Here is a 24,828-nt window from a genome sequence, read left to right as displayed (position 1 = left end):
GAGTTAACATCACCTGAAGTTCCAGCCTTCCATCTGGGTAACAGGACATTTGTCTCAACACTTACCTCCCTGTTGCCCGTTTTCCAGGTAAAAATGTTTCCTGATGGTAAGTGTAGCAACCAAGACAGTAGCCTGTCTTCTTGTAGCCTTCCTAGATAATTTCCAACAGGTAGCGTATAACCCTTCTTGATACACTTTGTATAGGACTATGTTAGTACGCTCTGTAGAGTCTCTGGCAAATGAGCAACCAAGAGAAACTAATGGAACTTCCTTCAAAGATCATCTGTGTCTCGAATGTCTGGTGTCCTGTAATAGAATAATGCTGTGGATGCGACAGTGTGTGCATGCAGCAGAGAAACATAATTTAAGAAATCAGGTAGACATCAATTTTCCCAATTAGAAAACATTGATGATATCTCAAAATATAAATAATACTAAGTTTATAGTTACTTCTTTATTGGCAGAAATCAAATTTTAAATTGAATGATTCATCCTTTTGTTTGTTCCCTTAGACTGTAGTTATTTGTGACTTTTATAATGCTGCCACTTGAATAATTCTGCATTAATATGTAACTGATGCATTCCAGGATTTGCACCATTTGCTGTTTCTCAGAGCAGTCAGGCTGGCTCCTACGTCTGCAGGATCTTGCTCTGCTGCAGACAGGCTGCATGACCCACCAGCTTTACTTGCATGCTCCTGCAGGGTTTTCCGCTCAGCTGAGCTGATCTGGGGCTGCTGGCAGGGCAGTGCTGGCAGTGGGCTCCTTTTCGGTGCCTCAAGCTCCGTCTGGGCTGCTGCAGACCATGGCCCAGCTGGGCTTGCAGGACCTAAGAGAGAACAAGGTTGAAAAGGCTTGTTCTGCTCTTTGGTTTTGCTAGGCTTTGTGAGGAGTGATGTAATCTTTGTTGGACAATCTAGGCCATATTGTTTTAAAAGTCTATGAATGTATCTAACATAGTCATTTTGCATGACTTCTGTTTGAAGCCGTACCTACATACATCAGTTGTGTTTTTGGCTCCCTTGTTCCAACTCCAGTCCCTGAGGGTGAAATGAGGTTAGTTAACATCCTTGGGGTTTGTTCTGATGAGGACATTGGGATAACTGGGTTGTGTTAAACTAAATGAGCTTTGGCAGGGGTGATTTTGAAATTATCAGGTGTATTTATAAGGAACAACGAGGTCTCAAGTCTGTTTTATTTTTTAATTTGAGTTTCATTTCCCCTATCAATTCTGAAGCCTTTTTTACTGTCTTTCCTTTGTTCTCATATTGATGTTAATTAGCTATAAGTGGGAAAGATTTTTAAGAGATGTGAAAATATTTACTGTTAATTACTCTAGATTGACTTAAATGCTGTCATACTGTAATCACAGGAAAGGTGCTTTTTTCAATTCAACTTTTCCTCTTACATTAAGATAGTGTAGCATTCTATAATATCAGCACTGCGGTGATTCTTTTCCATTAGCATTGCTACAACAGGGAGAGGAGCTGTAGTTGATTCTGTCTCTTGTACTACAGTGTCTATAGGAAAAGTAAATGGCTCAACTGCTTTTTAGTTGGATGATTAACTTTGGAAGTAGATTTTGAACATGTAGTTCGGATTTTAAAGTTCTCTGCAGGAGCAGAAGGATGCTTCCAGTCCAGCTGCTTTATGAGCAATGACAGGACCTGTTTTCTGAAACTGTCAATAGGAACGGTGGGGGCAGTCGCAGGTAGCTGTCACTTTCAGTCTCTAGATGTGCCACACTAGGTCGCTCACTTTTCACTACGGGCATGGGACATGTATTTCTTCTGGGGATGAATCCTTAGCACCAGTTTTGTTCTGATAACAGCATCTGGCACTAGATTGATTTAACAGGCTATGAGGTTTGCTCTTTTCAGATATGCACTTGTACGGCAGCTTCTGTACAGCTCTGACATGGCCACACGCTGCTGTTGTTTTTTCTGCCTCCTAGCACCACGTGTGAAGCTAAAGCTCTTTGACACCTGCCATTTGGACCCTTTTCTTACTGAAAAATGTCATCGTTTTCAGACAAGATGAAGACAGATATCTGATCATTCTTCCCTTCACAGAGATGTGCAGAGGGCATGGTTTGTAGACAAATGAATTAAGGGTTGCAGGCCATAACTATACAGTTAATTTTATTAGTTTAGCACGCTAAGTGGTTTCTGTTTGATTTAGGGGCTCACAGAATTACAGCTAATATGGAAAAAAAATAAAGCATGTTAAGTCTTTGTTACATCTTGTAGGGATTCTAAAACCTATTTTATTCCACTAGTAAAGCATAGCAATTGTTCTACTCTTTTAACTCAAGAAATTTCTCATTAGTGGATTTTGGGGACAGACAGGAATGATGGTAGATAAAGATCAGGATAAGAAAATTTTCAAGTCTTCTACTCAGTGAAATGTTTCATATAAGTCAGTTTCTCTGCATTCATCTAAATCAGAAAGCTAACAGAATGGGACAGCATATTCTAAAGTCATAACTATTTTAAAGAAGCTTTAAAATCCCATGCCACAATTGCTTCACTCATACTGTTGAAACCTGTTTTGTGCTCGTGAAGAGGCAGTTGCGTTTTGTGGCTCAGTGTAGTCATTCTTTTGTTTGAAGTAGCTTTTTTTCTTTGAGTACATGCAGAATATAGAAAATCAACTTGCTGTCCTCTTCTCCACTCCAAAGCAGTAAAGTGTAAAATGGGACTTGATAATATTTTCTAGCTTACAAGGAAGTAGGTAAAACTTGAAGATAACGATTTCAGTAACTGTGTTTCTGAATATAATTCCACCTTTCCAGTATTTGTCACACATTTCACTTGTTCTTTCAGATCTTACTGTTGCTCTGTGGCCGGACTGCGTAATTAAACTGTCTTTGATTTCTTATATTCCTTTTAACTTCATTTAAAACAAGAACTTATTGTTGTGCTCAATAGGTTCTAAACATCTAAGCTGTTCACTAAGAATGCCATTGACATGCCTGGTGCCACATATGAACAGGAGAAAAATTGGTCATGTTAACCTTGATATGGTGATGGCTGCCTTGAAATTCTGGCACTTCAGAAGCTGGTTTATCAGCTGATTATTGCCCCTGCTGTAGGTCAGAAAGCTTTTGGAAAAGTAGGGTTTGCGACTGAAAGACATATCATTGTCCTGTATTTGAATTTGCTGCATGACTGTGTCGATTTGAAACAGCTTAATTTTTACTCCAAGAAGGTTGAGTTGGTCAGATTGAATTTGCTTTCTTCTTTGCATGCTGCAGTTTCTGGTAAACTTGTCAAAAGATGGAGCAAGTTCTTTCACTTTGGATAGAAACATATATAGAATACTTTTGTTGTAGTTAGTTCGGAAGACTGCAAGCAGTTTCATCTTTTGTATTTTCAGTGGGAACTTACAAACCGTGGCTGAGCCACAATGCAGGATCTGTATCAGTCTCTATCACTCCTAACCTGATGGGCTGTCTGAAGGCACCTTGTGTGCTTGGGAGCTCCTTGGTGGGACTTCTTCAAAACTTGTCTTTCCTCTCCCCTAAGCTGATTGATTGGCAGTCTCTGTGAGCTCTTCTAACACTGTAATACTTTATGCCCAGAGACATTCGAGTCTAGGCTGGATGTGAATCTGGGCAGCCTGGTCTGGTGGTTGATGACCCTGCACATAGCAGGGGTTTTGAAACTAGATGATCATTACGGTCCTTTTTAAGCGAGTCTGTTCTGATTCTGTGACTGATTTTGCATAGTGGGCTTCTACATATATGAAATGTAGCATTCTTTTCTAGCAGATGTTTGATCCTTGTATTTCTTCCTGCCCTGTGTAATACTTAAATCAGTTATTTGGAGAAGTAACACAGTAATCTTTTGACCCTCCTGCCCGCTATCTGAGCCTCTTGTTTTGTCGACACAGGTTTATGAAGAATAGATTTCTTAGATAAAATGTTTAAAGTTTTGTTAGGTTAGTTAACCACAGTCATACTTAGTAGCTGATAGTGAGGGCAGTTGTATTTTGATGCAGATGATCTTTTTATAAGCTAACAAGAAAACTTGGGACTTTTTTTTTTTTTTTTACTTTAGCTGTTAGATTTCTTTCTTTGTTTTTATTTATTTTTTTAAGAGAAATTTTGAACGGTTCTTCATATCAACTGTATAATTCTTATTTAGGCTCAGCGAGAAGATAATTTGTTCTAGTGCGTTAGAAGGCGTACCTGAAGCATTTGGAATACAGCTAGCGTGGTTTCTGGCATAAAGCTGAGGGACCACCAGGTGGTGCTAGTGGAATACACTTTACGTTGCATTAGTGATATATGAAATGTCTGAAACTGAACATAAATGAGACCAGCACGATACTCAAAACATTTACTTTCTATTTAACAAAACAACTTGATCGTGGCCAAATTGAAATATTGTGTAGCAGCTTTGTTATTGACTCCTTTTATTAAAAATAATAGTAATGAATTGCATTATATGTGGAGGAGACCACCTTTTTTCTTATTTTTCATTTAAAGAGAGCTCTATGAAACTTGCCTATTAGTGCATCATGAGCTTAGCCTTTTATGATCACTTATTCTTCTGCCACACAATAACTTTCAGTAGCAAAACGACTTTTGTTAATATTGTTTTAACTGCTGTTATTTTGCTTGTTAGAAGAAATTAGTATTATCATTTTTAATTTTCCTTGGAAAGGGGAAGTAGTTTTTCATTAGATTATTTGGCTTGGAAAAAAAAAATAGATATAGATATATGCTTATTTTTTGATACATATTTATCTACAGACTTTAGGTGCCATTTTTAACAAACCCTTACTGTGGGATCCTGAGTGCTTCTGGCTCTTGTTAAATTGCATCCTTTAAATAAGGGAGAAAAATGAAAAGGAATTTGTGTGTGAAGAACTGTGTGGAGCACATTAAATTTATGTGGCCCACTAATTTGAGCAGGTTTGGTTTTGGCTTAATGTGCTCTGACATTAAAAATACATGTTCTTTGAAAGCAGAGCATTTTGCAGCATTAAATTACTGTAAAATTGTTCTAGATAGAACTGAATTATTAAATAAATAAGAAAGAAAACACTCCCCTGGATTATCTCAGCGCCAAAGTGGCACTCCCATCCAGTCAAATAATAAAATCCAGGAAAACTGCAAATGTGAATCCCCGTACCTGTTTTGTTTGTAATCCTTTATTGTGACCAAGCTCCACGCTCAAGTGCTGTGTGTGCCAGTGTCGCATTAGCAACCACCTCGCTGTAGCTAAAAACAGTGAGTAAAACCTCTCAGCAGCCACTAATATGTCTGTAGGATCTTGCTTTGCTACGGTTGCATGACCCAGAGAATGGTTTCTTTGGCATTTGTGGCCCTGTGCATTTACTGTGGGTAACGACTTCGGTGTATTTAACATCTGGATTTCGCTGTCCTTGGGCAGCAGTGCAGGACTGTTCCTCCTTCTATTTCAAATCTGCTCCACTGAATAGTTTGTGGAATAGCTGCGTGTGTATACAAAGCCATCTCAGAGTGGCTGTCAAATATCCCATGTATGCATCTTCTGAAAGTGTTTTTTGTATGTTGTTTTCCTGCTTGAGATATTTTTGGGTTTTGTTTTGTTTTGTTTTCCTTGGCTTTCCCCTCTCCTTTCCACCCACCCTTTTGCCCAGTGAATAAATTTTCTTGCACTTGAGAAAAGGAAATGTGCTCTTTTCGACTGTTTTTCTCTCCCATCCTGAACTCTAATTTTATTTACTTATTGTAGTAAGGAGCTCTTGTTCTACCTACTTCAAAATTTGGCACAGTGATTTCCTTTTACTACTGTGGAATCTGAGCGTTACCATATTCCTCATTTCTGAACATTGTTTATGCGGCATTAATGAGAATCAATAAAATGTGAAGTGTCCTAAAATCCCCATCCAAATCTTTCAAGATCTTTCAACAATACAAAATACTGAGGGGCATCAGGCAATATTCTGTGCAGTAATGTAATTTATGGTACAGTATTGTGTAACTAATAATAATAATTTTTAAAAGTGTGAAATTTAATTAATATGAATAGCAGTTACTTATCAGAATGCATTACCAGTAGAAAAGACACTAAATTTAGAAGCTGCTTGAGAGGTTGACTTTTGGAACTGTTAGAATAAAAAGATTGAAGAGAGGTTAGTTAAAGCTGTTGGAAGTATGTGCTAATGTGTGTGGGTTTTTGGAAGCAATTTCTCTTTTACGAAGAAAGGGAGAACTCGCCAGATGCTGCCTTTATAATGTGTGAACAGGTTAAGAAATACATTCCGTTGCGTTGTTCTTTAAACTACCAGTTTCTCAGGAAAATCAGTTTATGGCTTCTGTCAACATCTTCATTTTTCAGCAGTTGTGTTTTTGTGATCTGTGACTGTGTTCTGCAATTAGTTTTGCTGGTGGCTGTCAGTTCTTTCTGTTGGAGAACTGTGTTCTGAACAGCATCTGTATTGTAGTTATGCTCCTAGTGCTGAATCTTCTTAGAAGAAACAGTTTTGCTTCTATTTGCTGTGTCCAGCCCGTTGCCCAGAGGGTTCAGGCAGATTTTTGCTCTGTTAAACCAGTTGTTCAGGAGATTCTGAAATTACAGGAATGCCGAAGAGCACGGGATTTTATTCTCTGTGTTTTTGAATGATCCAATCTGTTTGTCATGTTGAATGTTTTTTGAGGTTCCAGTAACTACAAAATCGGACGTGTCGGCAAAAAATCCAGCTTAGATTGAATAGCAAATAATGCAGCATTCCAGTATGTAACAGCAGTAAAAACGTATAGCATTTTTATCTTTGCATTTTATATTATTTAAAGTTTAATGTGCTTGTAACACTGATGGGAATGTGTCTTATCTCATTACTCTTCTCCATTTTTTTTCTAAAGGAAGAGGTTTCTAAGTTTCAGTTTCTTTATTGTAGATTTGATGTACTAAACATTCTTTAAAGAAAAGTTTATAGTCTCATTTAAATGAAACACTATAAAGCAAAGTTATGAATTTACTGAAAGGTCGGCTGCTTAAGGGTTGAGGTTTCCTTCCTTCTGGCAATGATAAAGTTGTTATAATGGGTGGAATAATAAAAGTAAAAACAGTTCTCAACCTGATAGTAACTCGGTGTAGAACTTGTACTGTGTCTTAATTATAAACCTGAAATTCGAGTTCTGTTGAAGTTATGTGGAGTTATATGCTGTTTATTCAGTGGTGTCAAAATTTCCCTGCTACAAATAAGCTTTGACTGCGAATATTTGAGCACAGTTCTCTCTTGAATGGAACTGAGCACTCCAGGGTTTTTTAATTGCATGCTGCAATTTGAATCACTGAGTTTATCATTCCTGAATGAGCCTGAGGTGTGCTGCAGATACATTAACTGTAGCTGAGACTGCTGAAGACTTTTGGTCTGCAGTTTTCTTTTGGGATGACAGTGAGAGGAGCCGGGGAGAAGATGGAATTAAATGCTCACTGAGGAGCAAACTGTAGTTCAGCGACTTGGTCTGTGCAGAGGTGAGACTTTGTCCTGAGCAAGTCAGGCAGTTATTAGTAGACAGGGTGTGCACACACACGACTTGGGTTCACATGTTTTATGAACAGATATTAAACTTCTCATCCTAGGTGTTTTTAAAGAAATTATCAGGTAGGTTTTTATTTTCTTGTTTGTCTCTGAAAGTCTGTTTGTCTGCTGACTTCTGGTAACGCTTGTTTACTGTGTGCATTTTCTGTGTTATGAAAGTACTATAGATGTTTCTAATTATAATAGAAAACTGAAAAATACCGAATGTTGCAGGTTAGGCTTATTTGGCTTAAATAGCGACATTTTTCTTCACACTATCTTACTTTTATAACTATTCAGTTCATTCAAAATTTTTTAAAACTGTGATGCTTTAAGAAAATATATATTAATTTGTTAAATTAGGTCAATGTTAGATCTTTCAGGTGTGTTGTTTTCAGCTGCATGTTATTTGATTATTTACTGTATTATTTTACAGCATTGCCAATGAAGCAGGAGCATCTATCTACAGCGTAAGTCCAGAAGCATCCAAGGAAATGCCAGACCTTGACCCTAACTTAAGAAGTGCAGGTATTGTGCCTGTTCTGGTGTGATGCTCAAATCTCAGACTGCACTGCTTGTAATATAATGTTTAATAACAATCAATGGCATGTTTATTTTAAAAAAATTAAAAACAACACAGAAAAACAAACAAAAAACTGCTTTGTTTTGAACTTTAGTTCTTAAATCACTTCACATCTCAAATCCTAGGTGTTCAAATCAGTGACACCATTGTCTACCAAGGCCTGTAATATTAAGGCACCTTTGGATGTATTCCCATACCAGGATGGTAAATGAGAATTTTGAGGGATTAAATATAGATAATGAATTGCATAAGCTTTCACATGTTCATGTCCACAAAAGCAAGTCCTCTCTTTTCTTTTTCCTTTTAGGTAAACAAGTATCTCTGACAATAATTAAACATGGTATGGCCTAGAAAAACTTGATAGTAGAGAACAGATACTTGAAAGATTTTGTCATCCTGAAGGATGATTGTGTCTGTTTCTTTGCCTTTGTTGTGACCACTTTCCAGAGTTTCATATAGAGGAATGTAATAGGCAAGAAATACTATTTAGTTCATATTTTAAAACCATTCAGCACAAATATTACTCAGGCATAATGCAGTATAATTTCTTAGAAATACACAAGTGTCAGTGTTACTGTTTTCAGATTTTTATTAAGGAGTGGTTTTCAAAGATTCGTAGCAACTTCACCACTGTCTGAACTAGTCGTGGAGTTTGTTGATTGGGAACCATGTAAGGTTATTTTGTATTACTTCACATGTATATTTTTGTTCATGTTTCTTCTTGTGCTTGTTTTTATCAATCCTAGCTTTCTCGTTTCTTGCTTTTCCTTCAATTTGCTGTCCTACTCAGTCCAAGAAAGCACACTTAAATGCAGTAGCTATCTTAGATAAATCTCCAAATGATGACTTTCTTAATCTTTCTTTAGCAAGTTTCTGGCCTGGAAATTCTTAGGAATGCATCAAAATTGGTCATCAGAAAACAGTTCTGAAGTTATGTGGTATCTGAGGGTAAAACTTTCAGGATTTCCCATGTTCCTCTTTCCTCTCATTTCCACAAAAGGGAAAAGGGAATTTGTGTTAATTCGATGTTTTAAGAGAAAGCTTTTGTGAGGATTTTGTTTCCAACCTCTGCATCAGCCCTTCTCTTCCCAAGACAGGGAGTCGAGCAGAGTCTGCTTGACTCATTCCTTCCCGCCTACAAACTGGTTCCACCCTCATCATTTTGTCCCTGGGCCAAAGAGATTTTGCTTGTGTCATGGTATGGCCTGAGCAAACATTAGGCATGTGACATTTATGTGTTTGTGACAGATGCCACTAAGTTTCCCATGGGCTGAAGTTCTTTCTGTTAAGGATATATCAAATGTGGTATTAGAGTAAATGAACAGAGAAACACCAAGAGGGGGAAGTCTAATTATTAATAGTTTACCAAATATGGCCAGTTTTCTTTTTTACTGAAGTTTCTGAAATGTTCAGACACTTTTATTTTGTGTTGCAAGGCAAAAAACAGTAAATGGAAATCAAAATTTGTAATACATGATTGATTTCAGTATTAATTATCTAGAATTCATCATTTCTCCATTATTACTATGAGGTTGCTTCAGGCATAACTTGAACGTTATTGCATCTGGTTTGAAAACACTCAGCTCTTTTAATCTGCCCCAGCAGTACCACAGAGTGGATATCAATTGAAATAGGATAGTGTAGAAAGGGAAAAATAATTGCTTAGTTCCGTGGATGTCAGCTTGTAAGGAAATGACACTGAGAAGTGTATTTATTACAGTAGAATCTTTCTAGATGTTGTAGACTAAAGACATTTCTCAAGATGTCTTTTGGTGTCAATTTGTAATTAGCTGAACTAAAGTTGTTGATGCTTTTTTTTCTTTTTTTTTTTTTTTTTTGTAAGCTAAACAGAAAAGTGTGAATTTAGGGGGGAAATAATAACTGCTGTTGTCTTTCTTTGCAAACATTTTTAATAGCCTTTACTTTTGTACTTTTGATTTTCATTTGTTTAATTTGCAACAAATTGAAAAGTGACGTGGTGTCAAAGCTGACTTGTTTTTTATTTTAATTGTGTTACATCATGTCAAGTTCTGTGCTTACATGATAGCATGTAATACGTTAAAAGAAGCTGACAGCTGCATGATGAAGTGTGACATTTATAGTTAAAATAAAAAGTACAACTGATGTGAGATATCTGTGATCTTAACGCAGTTTGCCACTTTAACATTTCTCTCAATGCAAACTTCAGGTGTTTTTTAGTTACACAAGTAGGCTTGTGTTTGTCAGGTATGTGAGTGTAAAATATTAAGCACACAACATTAGAACTTCAAAATGTTGTGAAATCAGACATATTTGCGGTGATGTTTAGCAACTGTAATAAATCCCATATATTATTTCATATATTCACAGATAGAAATAGAAGACATAAATCCTACTTTTGAATAAGTAAATCCATGTATTATCCTAGTAACTTCTTGGCTAAGTGTATAGTGGCGAAAAAAAGCATCTATTGGGAGTGCTAATTGGATATATTAGTTAAGCCAAGAATTTTAAGGGTTATTTTTATTCTTTGAGCTGCCTTTGAAGGACATGGAATGAGTGGGTTTGTAATCGTTAGGAAAGGTAAACTGATTATACATGCTTAAACTACAGTGGAAATTTTTTGTAGACATTCATGCAATGCTTTTTAACACTGTTGCACATAGTTGAAAGAAAAAAATGCTCACTTCATAAGAAATTTGCTTGTATCCATGTTGCAGTCAATGGAGTAGGATTTGTCCAGTTTTAGAATTGTCATCCACAGAGATGGGTACCTCCCACAGAGGTGGGTACCTCTTTCTTGCCCTAGGCATTATGAGCATTAATTCTTTATGTTGAACCAGGTTCTCAAATAATTTTTATAGCACCAAATGTGAATATTTCTTGAAAGAGTTGAAGCTTCTGTAAAATCGTATAGGGTGGAATTCAACTAAGTAGACAGTAAAAAACCTGATGAAATCTAGTTATTTGTTTTGAGTACTGCAAGAAGGTATATATATATATATATATATATATCCTTCTGATAGTCGTTCTAGGATTAATGAGCAGAACAGTTATCTTTTTCAGCCCTAGATTATTAGGAGATGAGAGGCTTGTAAGGTAGAGAAGTAAAAAGATTTCCTGCTTGGTAGGCTGAGGAAATTCAGCTGCAGAGGTTGAGGAGGGTTCTGTCTAAAGAACAAGCTACTGGGGTGCAATGGCTGGGAGTTTTGGATGATCTGGCAATGAACTTGCTACTTGTGAGAGAAGAGAGTAAGACTTCCTCGTATTCTCCATATCTGAAGCTTTATAATGGGCTGTAAATTTAGGGTGGGAATTTTTCTAGGGGAAGACGGTGTATGTGTTGATCATCTGTGTGTATCTTATTCATATTTGCCCTCGAGGCAAACCCTTGATAATTGGAGGAAAGACACTGTGGGAACAGAGGGGCTCTCTGGTTGAGATTTGCTTGTGCTTTTCTTAGTGAAAGACCTGAATGCAAGTTTCCATTTGAAGTATTTGTAGGAATCACGTTCAGTGAACCTGTGTAACAGTGTAAATATATCAGTCATTCTTCATGCCATCACCTTTGGTTCAGAAAACTGTCTTTGCCTGAGTGAAAGAAAAAAGCTAAACTCCATGCCAGTCTCAGATGGGCTTGGTGGCAGTCATTATCAACTTGATTTTGGTTGGTGTCACTGAGCCTGTGAGCTCTGGAATTTGGATCTTCCAAAACTTGATATCTTGCTTTACTTCTGTCTGTTTCTATATAGTTTTGCCCAGAGGTTTATTCTGAAGTATAGAATCTGTATTGCTGATGAATTTGGGGTTCTTAGGAAAAGAAATAAAATGAATCTTTGCAGCTGTTAGTGTATAGATGCCACCAGACTTTTTTACATACATTTTTCTTCACTTCTATAATTCCATGTTATTGCAGAATTTTTGGCTGAATAAGGTTCACTGGACTAAATGAAAGGATGGGGTTGGACAGCGTAAGTTATACAGGAAGCATATATACACGTGGCCCTTCTCAGCACTGAAGGGTTGGTGCGCAGACAGACAGAATTTATGTCCTTCCCAGAGGCCTGAAAAACTTCTTGAGCTACATCTTAAATAGTGTTTTAATATTGTTCTTAGTGCAAAGTGGATGACGGATGCACCATTGTTTAGCACGTGCTTAAATCAGAATTTTTATTTTCTTCTCTGTAAAGAGCAGTTGATTGATGGAAATAATCTCCTCCACTTTTTGAAGCAGCTTTAAAACTCAAGAAACAGAAGTGCAGAGTTCTGGCCTGATGGTGGAGAATTGCTGTGGGGCAATTGTATTTCCCTGATGCACATTCAGTAACATTAAATAAGGAATTATTTAATTAAATTGAGGAATTACCTTACATTTTTATATGACTGGTCTAACAAACAAGCAATCTCTTCTTTCACTGTTTAAAAAGGAAATTAAAAACTAATATATTCAGTTCATTGCACAGATTCACAAAAATCATGCAGAACAATTGTAAGTACTAGAATTATTTAAACATGGAATGAAGTAGGAAAGGGCACATCCTTTCAGACATCGTATTTGTATTAGCTCTTCTTGGAAGTAATCCTGTGCTAAGCCTCATTTACTTCCATAGTTGAAAGTGATCAAATGCATTTGGATTTTAATTTGCCCTTCTCTGTTCAGCTGCTGAAACAAGAATTACATACTTTGTCTAATGTAGCACTGTCTAGTGCTCATTTTCTCCCAGCCATGTAGCTCTGTCACCCAGTTAGAAAAATAATGAATGTAGGTAAAGTGCTGCATAAGATTACCTTTTGTAAAGATTTGGAGTAGTGAGAGGGCAAGAATGCGTGTCATGTGGCATGCACAGGTATTGTCTAATATAGAAACTGTGTTGTTTCTAAAGGATGATTTCTGAGGATAAAGAGTCTGGGAGAGCAAAAGGTCACACAGCACAGCTTGCCTTAGCATTGTCAAATCCCATCTGCTTGTCTTCTCTCCACAGGGCAGAATACATTGGATTATTGTACACTCAAAGTTCAACAAACCACTTGCACTTTTCCTTGCAAAAGAAAGCCTTATAGGCTTTTGGGGCTTGTTAGGACTTTGAGACTGTCATGCCTACAGGGTTTTATTCCCTTGGGTGCTGTTAAAGATAGAGACGTACAGTTCAGAGCTGTCATCGTGGCCAGCAGATAGAAGGTAAAGATCAGAAAAAATATAATTTCTTTTGACTTTATCTTAAGGAAAGTGAAACAGTTTGATGATTAGATGTGTGGGACATAGTGCCTTGTTGTCTTCTTGAGCTAATTTCTTCATCTTCTTAAAAGAGCACTACTCGCCCTTGGCAACCCAGGAGAGAAGGTCATTTCTCAAAAACTTTGTTGGGAAGAAATCTTATGGTTAAACTGTTTGTGCTGCTGAGTGGAAGCTTCCTTCTACAGCTTGCCATAGATGACTGGTGCAAGATCCACAAGTATTCAAAAAGAGTTACAAGAAAGGAAAGTAAGCTCTGAATTTTGTATGCATTAAAAACATTTTGCTTCTGCTACAAAGTCATACCTGTTTAGTTGGGTTGCATGGAATTACAGGTGAACAAAAAGAAATTACGTTGTATTCTACAGCATTTAAAAATGAATTTATTGTACCTGTTGGAAGGGAAAAGGTGGAAACAAAATGATTGATGACCTGTTCCGGAGAGGGCTTGTTCCTTCTCTCCATCAGGAGTGTGCTCTTACCAATGAACCAGAAGCTGCTCTGAAAGTGTGAGCTGGGTTCTACTGTTTAATCAATAGTCTGTAAGTACAGGTTGTCTGAAAAATAATGGGGCCTCTTACAGTTGTTCGTGAACATCTGTGCCAACATCAGGTTTTTTTGTTTGTTTGTTTTTAAGAAATAGATAAATGGATTTGAGTTAACCAGAAGCAGTAGGAATGGATTTTTACACAGCATTTTCACCAAACTAAGAGAGGTTTATGCACGTAGCTATTAACTGACTGTCATTCTCTGAATGGGTTTTAGTCTACAACTGTAATCTTTGCATACTTTGTTGAAAGATGTGATCTTCACCTAGTCTTCCTCGCATGTGCTTATCTGGATCTGAGTTTAGTTGATGGACTCGTCTTCTATTTTTCTTCTACTTACAGGGCATTGTTTGTTGGACTTTTAAACGATCTGAAAATATACCACCAGTTCTGCCTAAAAGCTATCTCCTGAGATAGAGCATTAGTCCAGGCTCTGGCAAAGGCAGTTGCCATTAGGGTTAGATTTGAAAATGGTTTACTTCCCTCCCTCTGGATGTAACTCTAAGCATATATATGTGTATTTTCCATAGAAGGCCTTGTTGCCTCCTTGAAGCATTGAGCCAAGGGAGTGACAAATACAAGGCTGCTCTTTTATTTGTGGAGATTTTTGTTTTGCTTTTAGTATAGCAGCACAATTCATGAAAGCTGCTGCTGTTTGCTTTTTTAACTATAGACATAGGAAAGAACATTTTGGTCACTTCAGAAAGGTTTGTTTTTGTTGCTGGCTTAAATGAATAATTCTTGTAAGTACGGAGCTTCAAGCAATTTTCATGTTTTGTAGTCATAGTAATCAATGCCATGGTGATGCAGTTAAAATTAGGACCAGTGATCTGAATGTGAAAAGTGGACTGACAGTTTCTACCTCTTAAGCTGAGCAGATGGGAAAGACTTTTCTGAATTTCAACCATCTTGCAAGACTAACTGATTTCTAGGGCAGAACAATCACATCATGCTCCAGTTAAATAGTCATGTATCTCCCATCTAAGATCGAATGTGGAGAAAACAAACAAAGCAAAGCAAAGCCATTATCTTGTGATATAGACAGATATAAAAAGCATTAATGCTAAAGAAAAGTGGAGTTTTGGGGTGTTTTTAAGAAGAAAATAGCGACTTAAAAATCTGCATTGTAATATTCACTTACTGAGGATTTTCTCGTAATATTTTTAATTTTTCCTTGCTTTTTGTATTCTGCAGTCTCTTTTAAAGATTTTTGTAGTAAGTAAATAGAACATTGTCATTCATTATTTCATTAATCTTAAGCAAATAACAGATTATCAGTTTTATGGAGTTAAAAGTAAACTAAAATGTAACCTTTTTAAAACAAAAACCTGCTCACTTGCCACAGAAGAATTTTGGATGAAATGCAGCTGTTGAGCAGTTGCTTAAAATAAATTGCATACTTTAAACCCACCAAGAAGATATATGAGGATTCAAAACTGTGTCACAAATCCTGACCTACTGAGAAAGAATGCTTAATGAAAAGACTACTGTACGTTTCACTGTATTCTTTGCAAGAAGGGTGAAATTCAGGTCAACAGGATAGAAAGCTTCCAGGACTCAGGAAACCTGAACGATCGATCACCGAGTAAACATTATTGCAGATACTTATGGAGAGTAATTGATCTTGAACACAATAATAAGCTTCATAAAAGGATTTAAAAAGTTGTAATGTTTCCATATCTACCCTTATATGATATATTGGCAGTAATTACACATGCATTTATGAGTTAGTCTTTGATTACATTAACACATTATTTTTATTTAATTGACATTTTCTGTTTCACCCAGACTTTTAAGGTGTAAAGGTTAATTTAAAAGTAGGAAGAGGATATGTTTACTTTGAGACATTTGTAGCTGCACATCTCAATCAAAACAAAATACAGGAATTATAATAAAAACACAAAAAATGATGTTATTTATGACAAAATTGAAGTTGTAGCTCGTGGCTGCTATCTGTTTATTTAAAAACTACCCACTACCTTCATATCTTCATTGTTTCAAAACACAGATGAGTGTTCCCACTCATGAGGTAGGAAATTTGTCATAGCTATTGGTGAGAATACGTTCTTTTCTTTATTCCATATGTAATTCCCATATATACGGGTGGTTAAAGAGATGCCGTCATCAAGGCATTAAGTTTTGGCTTTATGGTGTGGCTCTTGCATATAGCACTTCTAAAAGATAACATGTTAATATGTGGCTGTCTAGACCACAAAAATTGGCATGCTGCCCCAAAAGTGGGTACAATACTTTAGACTACAACCTATTTTGTTATGTAGTTGACAGACTTTCTTGTTGTTCTTGCACCTTCATAAGAGTACATAACTTTGGTCATAATTATTAGTTGACATCTATTCCACTACTGAGGGAAGGCAGGTAACCCAATTTGTAAGTCTTACTGATTTTCAAGAGAGGGCACTTCTTTTTAATCTCTTTGAAAAATGATATTGCTGATTGTAGAAAGTATTAGTAAAACCAAAGTTCAAATACATAGTTGTGTTTGTGAGGGCAGTAGTCTTAATTTTGGATTTTTTAGTTGGGGCTGATGAGAGACTTGCCCTTTTCAGAGAGGAATATCAGATAATGAAGTTTTTTTCCAAGCTTAGGAGGACGCATCTTTTCATTAGCTGTCAGGGAACAAAACATTTTAATATAACCTTGGTTTTTCTGTAAAGATGAATCTGGGACTTACATGAGTTGTGCAAGCAGCTCTTATTCAAGCTTTTCACCCACCAGACTGTCATCACTGACAGGCAAAAAGACATAACTATCTTTTTTGTCTTCTCAAATAACCAAAGGATGTTGTGAACAGAGACCACCAAACAGTTAAATAAACGTTTGTTTGTTTATTCCAAAACAATAGAGAAAGTCCCAGTGACATTGCACTTTTGGTAAGTATGCTTTCTGCAACCTTCTTTTTCTTTCTGTTTGGAGATGAAGTTCATCTGCATTAAAGTCAGAGGACCACCTAGGCCATCTTGTCCCCTCTAGCTTTAAAATTTTATGTGAATTTACTGCATGGCAGCACAATATGTTGCTGTCATTCCAAATATTGCAATGCTGTTTTGTTCTTAATTGACAACTTGAAGAAGCTTTTCATGTATCTGGTGTGCAGTTTTTGTCATTTTCTACTAGAAGTCCATGTCACCACAATGCTAATGCCCTTTAATATGGAATAACTTCTTTTCACGTTTTCGTTGGGCTATTGTATTTTTCAAATGGTATTTCAAATGTTGCAGGTTTGGTTCACTGATTACTTTGAGAAATCTAGTTTTCTGGTTTTGCCCTACGTGCAGTCATGGATTTTTTGAATTTTAGGAGCATAAATGAGACATACCTTTCATAGCAGTGCATGTGAGAATGTACCACCCACTTCATTGCCATTATTCTAAAAGTTCATGATTTGTAGCCATTCCTGAGATGCGCTTTAAACATACAAAAAATGTCTTTTAATAAATATTGAAGTGTAATAAATATTAGCATAATGTTTCAATATGAAAAATGCTTGAAATGTAGTGATGTAAGACCATCAGGTTTTACTACCTATGATTTTGCAGTATGGTCTATAGGGAGTAGACATTGGCATAGATGCAGAGCCCTCATGATTTCAGTAAGACTCTCCTTGTATTGCAGGAATCTATATCATCAGTGACACAGAGTGGAGCCTTATTGCCACCTGAAAAGATATGGCTATTGAAGCATTCTATTACTATAAGAAATGTGGCTTTGCCTATACGATGGACAGTAGATTGTCATCTTAATTCAGTGTAGATGTGAATTTGTTCCTAGAGGTAGCACACTCTTACTGTTTTCCCTGTTCTGCTCTTTTGTTTTGAATTTGAAATGTTCTGGAATAAAATAGAGGCTTCAGTGGAAACTGCAGGTCAGCGTCCCACTGGTGCATGTAGGAACTGCATCCCTTAAACCGTACAACTGACTGCTAATTGATCTTCATGCTTCAGTATTGTAACTATTTTCTGTATCATCCATGCAAGCACTTAACTATCTGTGTAACTTAATGCATGTGAAGAGTTTCTCTAGTTTGGGTGGGAATACTGCCATGCATCTGTGCTGAAGGGCTTGCCTGGGTCAAGACCTACATTACTCATAGGATACAGTGACACTGTCAACCTAACTTTTCAAAAGTAGGATCTAAATTTTCCTTTTTATCTGAAGATTCCCTAGAGAAGTTTATGCTTGGAAATGTCCTAAAAGATGTAATAAAAGGACATATGGGCAGTGATGTTTGCACTCCTCTTGTCTAAAATGTAATTTTCAAAATGTTTGTTATGAAGCTAAAAAGGGAATTCTGTAAAACATTCTTCAGATACTGAGTTTATGACAACTTCTTGGTAAACAAAATGCTTGGTGTATGCATATAGGGCTAGGAAACATCTTCTGAATGTTCTGGATCCATGCTTCTTTGTGTTGTGCTCCATTTTTGTTTATTAGGGGACTGGTGATAGGTACTACTAGTGTTTCAAAGTAATTAATGCAATACTTACAGGAAAGCATTTCTGTAGTAAGCTATACTTTTGTGAGCTATGAGCAGCGTACTTGCACTGCTTGACCTTTTCTGATTTTTGACAAGAAGGCATATGTGATAGCCTTTGAATGCACAACCTCTCTCCTAGAGAAGCACACGTATCAGATGTCACTAGTATAGTGCTCTCTGAGCTGAGCTAGCAAACTGCCATTGTCAGCGTGTTAGAATTGATAATAGAAGGTATGAAAAAGTCTTGCATGACCGAGCAGTGAACTTTGTGCTAACTGTACATTTACCAGTGCAAATCCTTAAAAGTGAAATCTCTAATGCTGGACTCAAATGATAAGTTTTGTGGTTATGGTTCGAGGAGCCTGCATAACTAATAAGCATTAGGTATACCGTTTTGGCTTCAAGTATCAAAGTTTAGTCGAGTCCTTTTACGAAATGCTGTCAAGTCTTTAACAATCTGCAGTAGTGGTAGCTGTCATTTAAATTAGGGCCTCCAAGATGATTAAAGGGTTGAGGCACTTTTCATACAAGGAACAGATGAGAACTGGGACCCTTCATCCTAGAGAAGAGAAGGTTTGGAAGGATGTCACTGATTTGTGGAAATACCTGTGTGAGGGAATGAAGAACTAGGCAAACTTTCTGATAGTGCCCTCTGACTTGAGAAAAGAACACACACAGAAACAGAAATTTCCACCTGAACACGCACACACAAAAAAAAACCCTACTTATTTACTGTGAGAATGGTCAAATACTGGCAAACAATGGCAGAAGTTGCCCAGAGACTATAGAGCCTCCATCCATGGAGACAATCAAAACTGAACTGGACACAGTCTTCGGCAACCTTGTCTAGCTTACCTTGCTTGAAAACAAGGAGTGGGGTGAAACAACCTCAAAAGACTACCCAAGAACTTTCTCTAAGTGAATATTGAATCTTGTGGTTGAATAATATAAAAAGATTCAATTCTAAGTGTGCACATTACCTTAGAAAATACAATATTTGCGAAATAAATCTGTGGTTACTCCATTCATTACTTAATGCATATTTGTTGCTACATATCTGTGATTTAACATTAAAGAGAGGAATTTAAGTTGCTAAATGTTTATAAATTTTACAGTATTGAAGCAAGGGAGAAATTTACTGTACACAGTTCTGTTTAACTTTGTGGCCTGAGTGAACAGATTTAATGTTGTAATTACAGTATGAAATCTATTTAAGGTCTTTGTTTGAATTATTCAGTAAAAAAGTTTTATTAACATATTCTTCATCTCCTGGAAATGGAAAATAATTTTGCTTAATTATTGATAATTTCCAGATTAAAATAAAATATTAAATATATAGAAGACTGAAAAAATAGCAAAAACTGCTACATGCTTGTGATTTTCTGTTTAAACTATTGTTGTTTTCTAATTCTGTTTTTCAGTTTCCATAGCTAGACGCGTACAAGACCCACTAGCTGAGCTAGTGAAAATTGATCCCAAACACATAGGAGTTGGAATGTATCAGGTAAGATAATACATATCATTTAAGCAATCCATCATGATAGAAGGCAAAACGAAAATGCTTTTTTTTTATAATCAAGTGCCAACTAGTTATGTCTCCTTTAAGGGTTATTTGTAGAATTCATGAAGTGGTTATAAAATGCTTTTGAAAAAGCCAAAGAATACCTCTTCTCTAATCTCTAGTTTTAACGATAGTGATTGAGACTCAGAAATGGCTGTAGCTGGATTTATAGTCTATTAAAAACATCAAATCAGACAGGTAATTTGATATGTAAAACCTTCTTTACCCCCATTGTTGCAGCAATGGGGTTTTAGCTCTTTGTGTAAAATACAATAGGATATTGATCCTCCATTTAGAAGCCATTAATTTGTGCTATTTGATACATTTCTTAGAAGTTTATAATAAAAACGTTTGTTTTGAAGTTTTGCCTTTACTAAAGTTGATTGACAGCATTTGTCGTCTCATTGGTTTTCCTGCGTCTTTGTGAGTTATTTCTGGGAAGTATCATCTACCTTCAGAGTGTCTTTTACAAAGAGAATGGCATTGTGAAGTGGTTCAGAAGGGAAGTGGTGAGAAGGGAAACATTTATTCATGTACTTTATTCCAAACAAATAAACATTTAATATTAATAATAATAATAATAATAAAACCTTAGCATGTGCTTATCTCTATGTTTGAGAGTATAGAATGAAGTAAATTTGAAAGTCTGTCTGACATGGAAGTCAAAAGGAAAGTACTATAACTTTTTGGATTGGTGTGTGAGTGTTAATGGGGTCGGCTGCAGTTAGGAGATTATAATAATTTACTTTCACTGCTAAAAGTCATGTGACAGGTTTTGAAGAGGCGTAACATGGATTACTGTATTATTGTTTGGTTGTCTTTTTTTTTTTAGAAAGAATCGAGGTCAATATTTTGGTTGGTAAAAGAAGCACTCCAGCTGTTTTTGCAAGCTGTACTTGTATTGCCGGAGACTACATTTCATGTACTCGTGTTCCTTGCTAACCGTGGAATTTAGCAGTAAAATTAGCTTATGTCATTAATATTTCAGTATGAAATATACCATATTTCCATATAACCAGGAAAGTTAGATTTAAAGGTTGATATACTGAGGAGTTCTTTAACTTAGGTATCTGGATTTCAGTAGAAGTAAGGTTTTAATGGTGGCAGCTAAAATTGGGGTGGTCTTCTGGCAAAATGAGTAGATTCCGTCTGAAGCAGACCTGGTTTTTTGTTTTTTTTTCCCATGGAGATAGGTTGCTTTAATTTATAAAAATAGCAGCATTAACAAATGGTACAGATTTTCTTTGGTCTTAGTGTTAAGGGAAAAGAAACTTTGTATTGTTCTTTTAAATCAACAAGTTGAAATGTGATGTCCAAATAAGAAGCCCTTTGAGTAGAAATTATTTTTTAACAAAATTAAATACTTTACTCTTTGAAGTATATACTGTGGATTCCTGAGTGCTCCTAATTTTCCTCGCTTGGCTAGAAGGTATTGATTTAGATGTACACTATCCACCATGACCCATGTGCAACTTGTACAAGCATATACTGACAATGGAAAGGCATAGAGTTGATGGTAATTGTACGTTTTGAGAAGCATTGTTGCAATAATCATATTGTAGTGACTGTTCACTACTGAAGCCAGTGTGACTTACTTGAGACTGATTTACTTGAGACTGTAATGGTACTGATGAGTGCCATTTTCCTGGCTCTTCCTGGAAGATTCTTGGTCCTCCTGTCTGTCCTCTTGGTACTCTACTAGTGGCTCTTGATGTGCATGTGTGAACACTGATGTTTTCTTGTCTTGCTAGCAGAAGCTTTCCAAGCAAATTTTCCTGTTTGGGTATGAATACTTTAATCTGATTTTTCCAGGTAGCAACAGATCTCTGAAAACTGAGCCTGGTTAGCTGTAATTTGTGTTTACTTCCTTTAGATATCCAGAAAGGATTGAATACATGACCAGCTGATGTTATTTTCCTTTCAAGTTGTGAATCTGAGTTTGTAACTGCTGCAAAAATCTGGTTTGTCAGAAAAAAAGATAAACAGGCCCCTGATCTCTTAACAGGTACTTTCTTAAACAAAGAGAAGAATCACCTGATTTATTACGGTTTCTCTCAGTCCAAAATTCCAGTTGCTTAGAGGTCCTTGTCTTCTTTCATCTTTATCTCATTAGGAAAATTGTTCTTTCCTCTCAGACAGGAACCTAGCCAAAATTAATTTATCACCTTCAGGCTATATTAGTATGATTTCTTCTGTAGTCAGGCACAAGGATGATGCCCAGGCCCTGCCTGATGGAGTATATGTTTGCCTTGTCTCCACCCAATCTCAGTTCAAAGCTTAATTCCTATGAGTTAAGCAGTTAGAGTGGCTCAAGACTACACTGTACTGCAAACTGAATTTTGGCTGATGAATCTCCACAGCAATTGTTATGTGATTGGATGGTGTAGATAAGAGCTGAGAACAAATCTGCTTCATGAAGGCTGTGCTTAGGGAATTAAATTCCAGAGGAAAGAAATGGGATTAAAAAGTAGAAGAATCCTAGAGGGGAAACAAAACAAAAACAAACAACAACAGAACCCTTCCTCTCAAACAGAAAACTAACTTTTCATAGGAGAATAAATCAGCACTGGGATAAGCACTGTGTTCACTGTTCTCTTTTATAATCAAAATAACCTCAGGTAAAAGAGGAATTAAATGGGTAAAGCTTTTAAAAGTCAAAATAAGAATGCTTATTACAATACAGAGAAGGGAAAAAGAATGCTGAGAGATGAGGTTAAGTTTGGCTTGTCCTTTGCTTTTGATTTGACGTGCAAAATTCTTGGATGCTAGAAAAACAGTAACCTCAACAGGGAAAATAGAGTCATGGCAGTGGAGCTCGTCTAGGAATACAATATATGGTATGTGTTGAAAGATAAAAGTGTTTGACAAGCTATAATTATTAACAAATGTGCTATATCTCTGATTTTGAAATGCAAAGTCATATTTGGTCTTTATAGTGCAAAACCCTCATCATGATATATTTTTGACTGTGGTAGCATAATTACTATTTAATGCATTTGTAGAATTAACATTGCAAAAGAATGTAAGATATAATATATGCAGCTTTGTAACCTCCAAAGTGCATTGAGTCCAGATGTGGCTGGAACATTTTTGTCAAAGAAATACAATTTATGACTGATAAATCTTTAGCAGTGGCTTTCAGGAAGAAGAAATGGGGGGGGGGGGGGGGGGGGGGGGGGAAAGGTGGATCTAAATTTGTTTTAGTCTCTTTACGTTTCTGATCACAAGGGAATTTCATAAAGCCTAATTTAAGTAAATAATAATACAAGATAAACCTTAGAAATACCTTTTCTGTCCCTCTCATCTTTTTTCATCTTGAAATTCTGCTTGTTATTGAAGCATATCGGTTTTTGTATTTGATTACGTATGTGACATTTTATTATTTTATTATTTCAGGTGAAATTTAATAGTCATTTAATTGTGGGGTTTTTTTTGTGTGTGTTTGTTTTTTTACCCCAGAGTATGGACACATTGCATTAAATGGCAATGCGATTTAAGGAATGCTTTTAATCAGATATGCATTTTATTTAATAGGTTTGGCTGCATCTTAATTATGGTGTGGTAGGTGTAAACACAGCCCATTAGTTAACACTGGGGCATTCAACTGAAGTAATATCGCAGTTTCAGATAGAATGAAGGGATTTTGTTCCCCTCTCCTATGAGACTGTGTAGAACACTTTCTCTCCTATTGCTATCTTGTTGCAATTGGACCTTTAGTAATTTAGGACGCAACTTTTTTGCAGGCTGAAACTGAGTGTCTTTCTTTGCCAGCTCCCAGATGACACGAAACTGGTGGGCAGTGCTGAATATTACTGGCCTGTCTTGCATACATCTTTAACTGAGGGCAGCCCTTTCATTTTGTTGCATTCTGTAATATTTTCCCCTCAAAATATGTCCATGGCATTGCATCTGTCAAGTCTTTTTTAAACCTGCAGTTGTTGCCTGTGATGACAGATTGGGTATTAAAAAATTTAAGTGTTAACCTAATTTTTGACAGTGGCATCATTTCAAATTTTATTACTGTTCCACGCTCCCATCGTGAGAAAATATTTACTTGAGGCAGTGTATTTATTAAGCATATTTAATGCTTAATTATTTTGGAGATACCTGAGAGGCAAACTATAGCAAAACATTAGAAGTGCAGAAATCAACTGTGTGGGGTGAACAACTCCATATTATTTCCATAAGCTGTCTTTTCTGCCAGAAGGAGCAGAAAAGCATGAGGCATATTTATTGATACATGATTTTGATTATAAATTCTTTGCATATTATGCTTTCATGAGAGCTATTCTGAAAATAACACCTTCTGTCTGATTGTGTTGGTCCACAGTGTCAGAGGTGGATGTTGGTGGTACAGCAGTAGAGACTGAATCTTCCCAACAGTATTTTGTTACGTTTTGTTGCTGTGCAACCAGAGGGGAACAGTCTAATAAAATGGCATCTAATGTGCATATGAAGCAAAGGTGTGTTATTGAATTCCTCCATTCAGATATTCATTGACACTTGCTGAATGTTTGGGAGACCAGACAGTGGATATGAGCATAGTGAAGCAGTGGATGGTGCGTTTCAGCAGTGACAGTGATTCGTGCTTGCTGGTGCAGATTTTTGTTAAGTGCAGCAAGTAGGTTCTTGTTCATTGCTGATGCAAATGCACAGTTAATGGTGGTGACCATGTTTTGTAGCTGGGAATCTGCTCTATCAAATAGTGTTATTGTGCTCTTTGTATCCGTTGTAGTTTCCATGGAAATTAATAGGAGACATTACTTCTGGAGCAGTCTACATTTTAAATAATGTGGACCAAACTACTGGAGATGGCTGTTCCTTCAATCAGATACATACATTTTTCACTAAGTATTTAAGAACTTTATTTCCCCTTTTTATTTTTTTGGATTAATTGACCCATGGAGTATAT

The 24,828-nt window shown here is 36.5% G+C and overlaps 1 protein-coding gene across 4 annotated transcripts in view; it reads left to right on the top strand.

The window, feature by feature from the left end:
- Positions 1–24,828, top strand: part of SRBD1 (S1 RNA binding domain 1) — a 114,544-nt gene that overhangs the window by 48,613 nt on the left and 41,103 nt on the right. For all 4 annotated transcript variants that reach the window (XM_015857535.2, XM_015857536.2, XM_015857537.2 and 1 more), the window contains 2 exons: positions 7,954–8,045; positions 19,777–19,859. In XM_015857535.2, coding sequence (XP_015713021.1) covers positions 7,954–8,045; positions 19,777–19,859 — 175 coding nt within the window. The remainder of the gene's footprint in view (positions 1–7,953; positions 8,046–19,776; positions 19,860–24,828) is intronic.

Source organism: Coturnix japonica, chromosome 3 (assembly GCF_001577835.2).
Source record: "Coturnix japonica isolate 7356 chromosome 3, Coturnix japonica 2.1, whole genome shotgun sequence".
Classification (NCBI taxonomy): Eukaryota; Metazoa; Chordata; class Aves; order Galliformes; family Phasianidae; genus Coturnix; species Coturnix japonica.
This window is presented reverse-complemented; position numbering and strand designations above follow the sequence as displayed.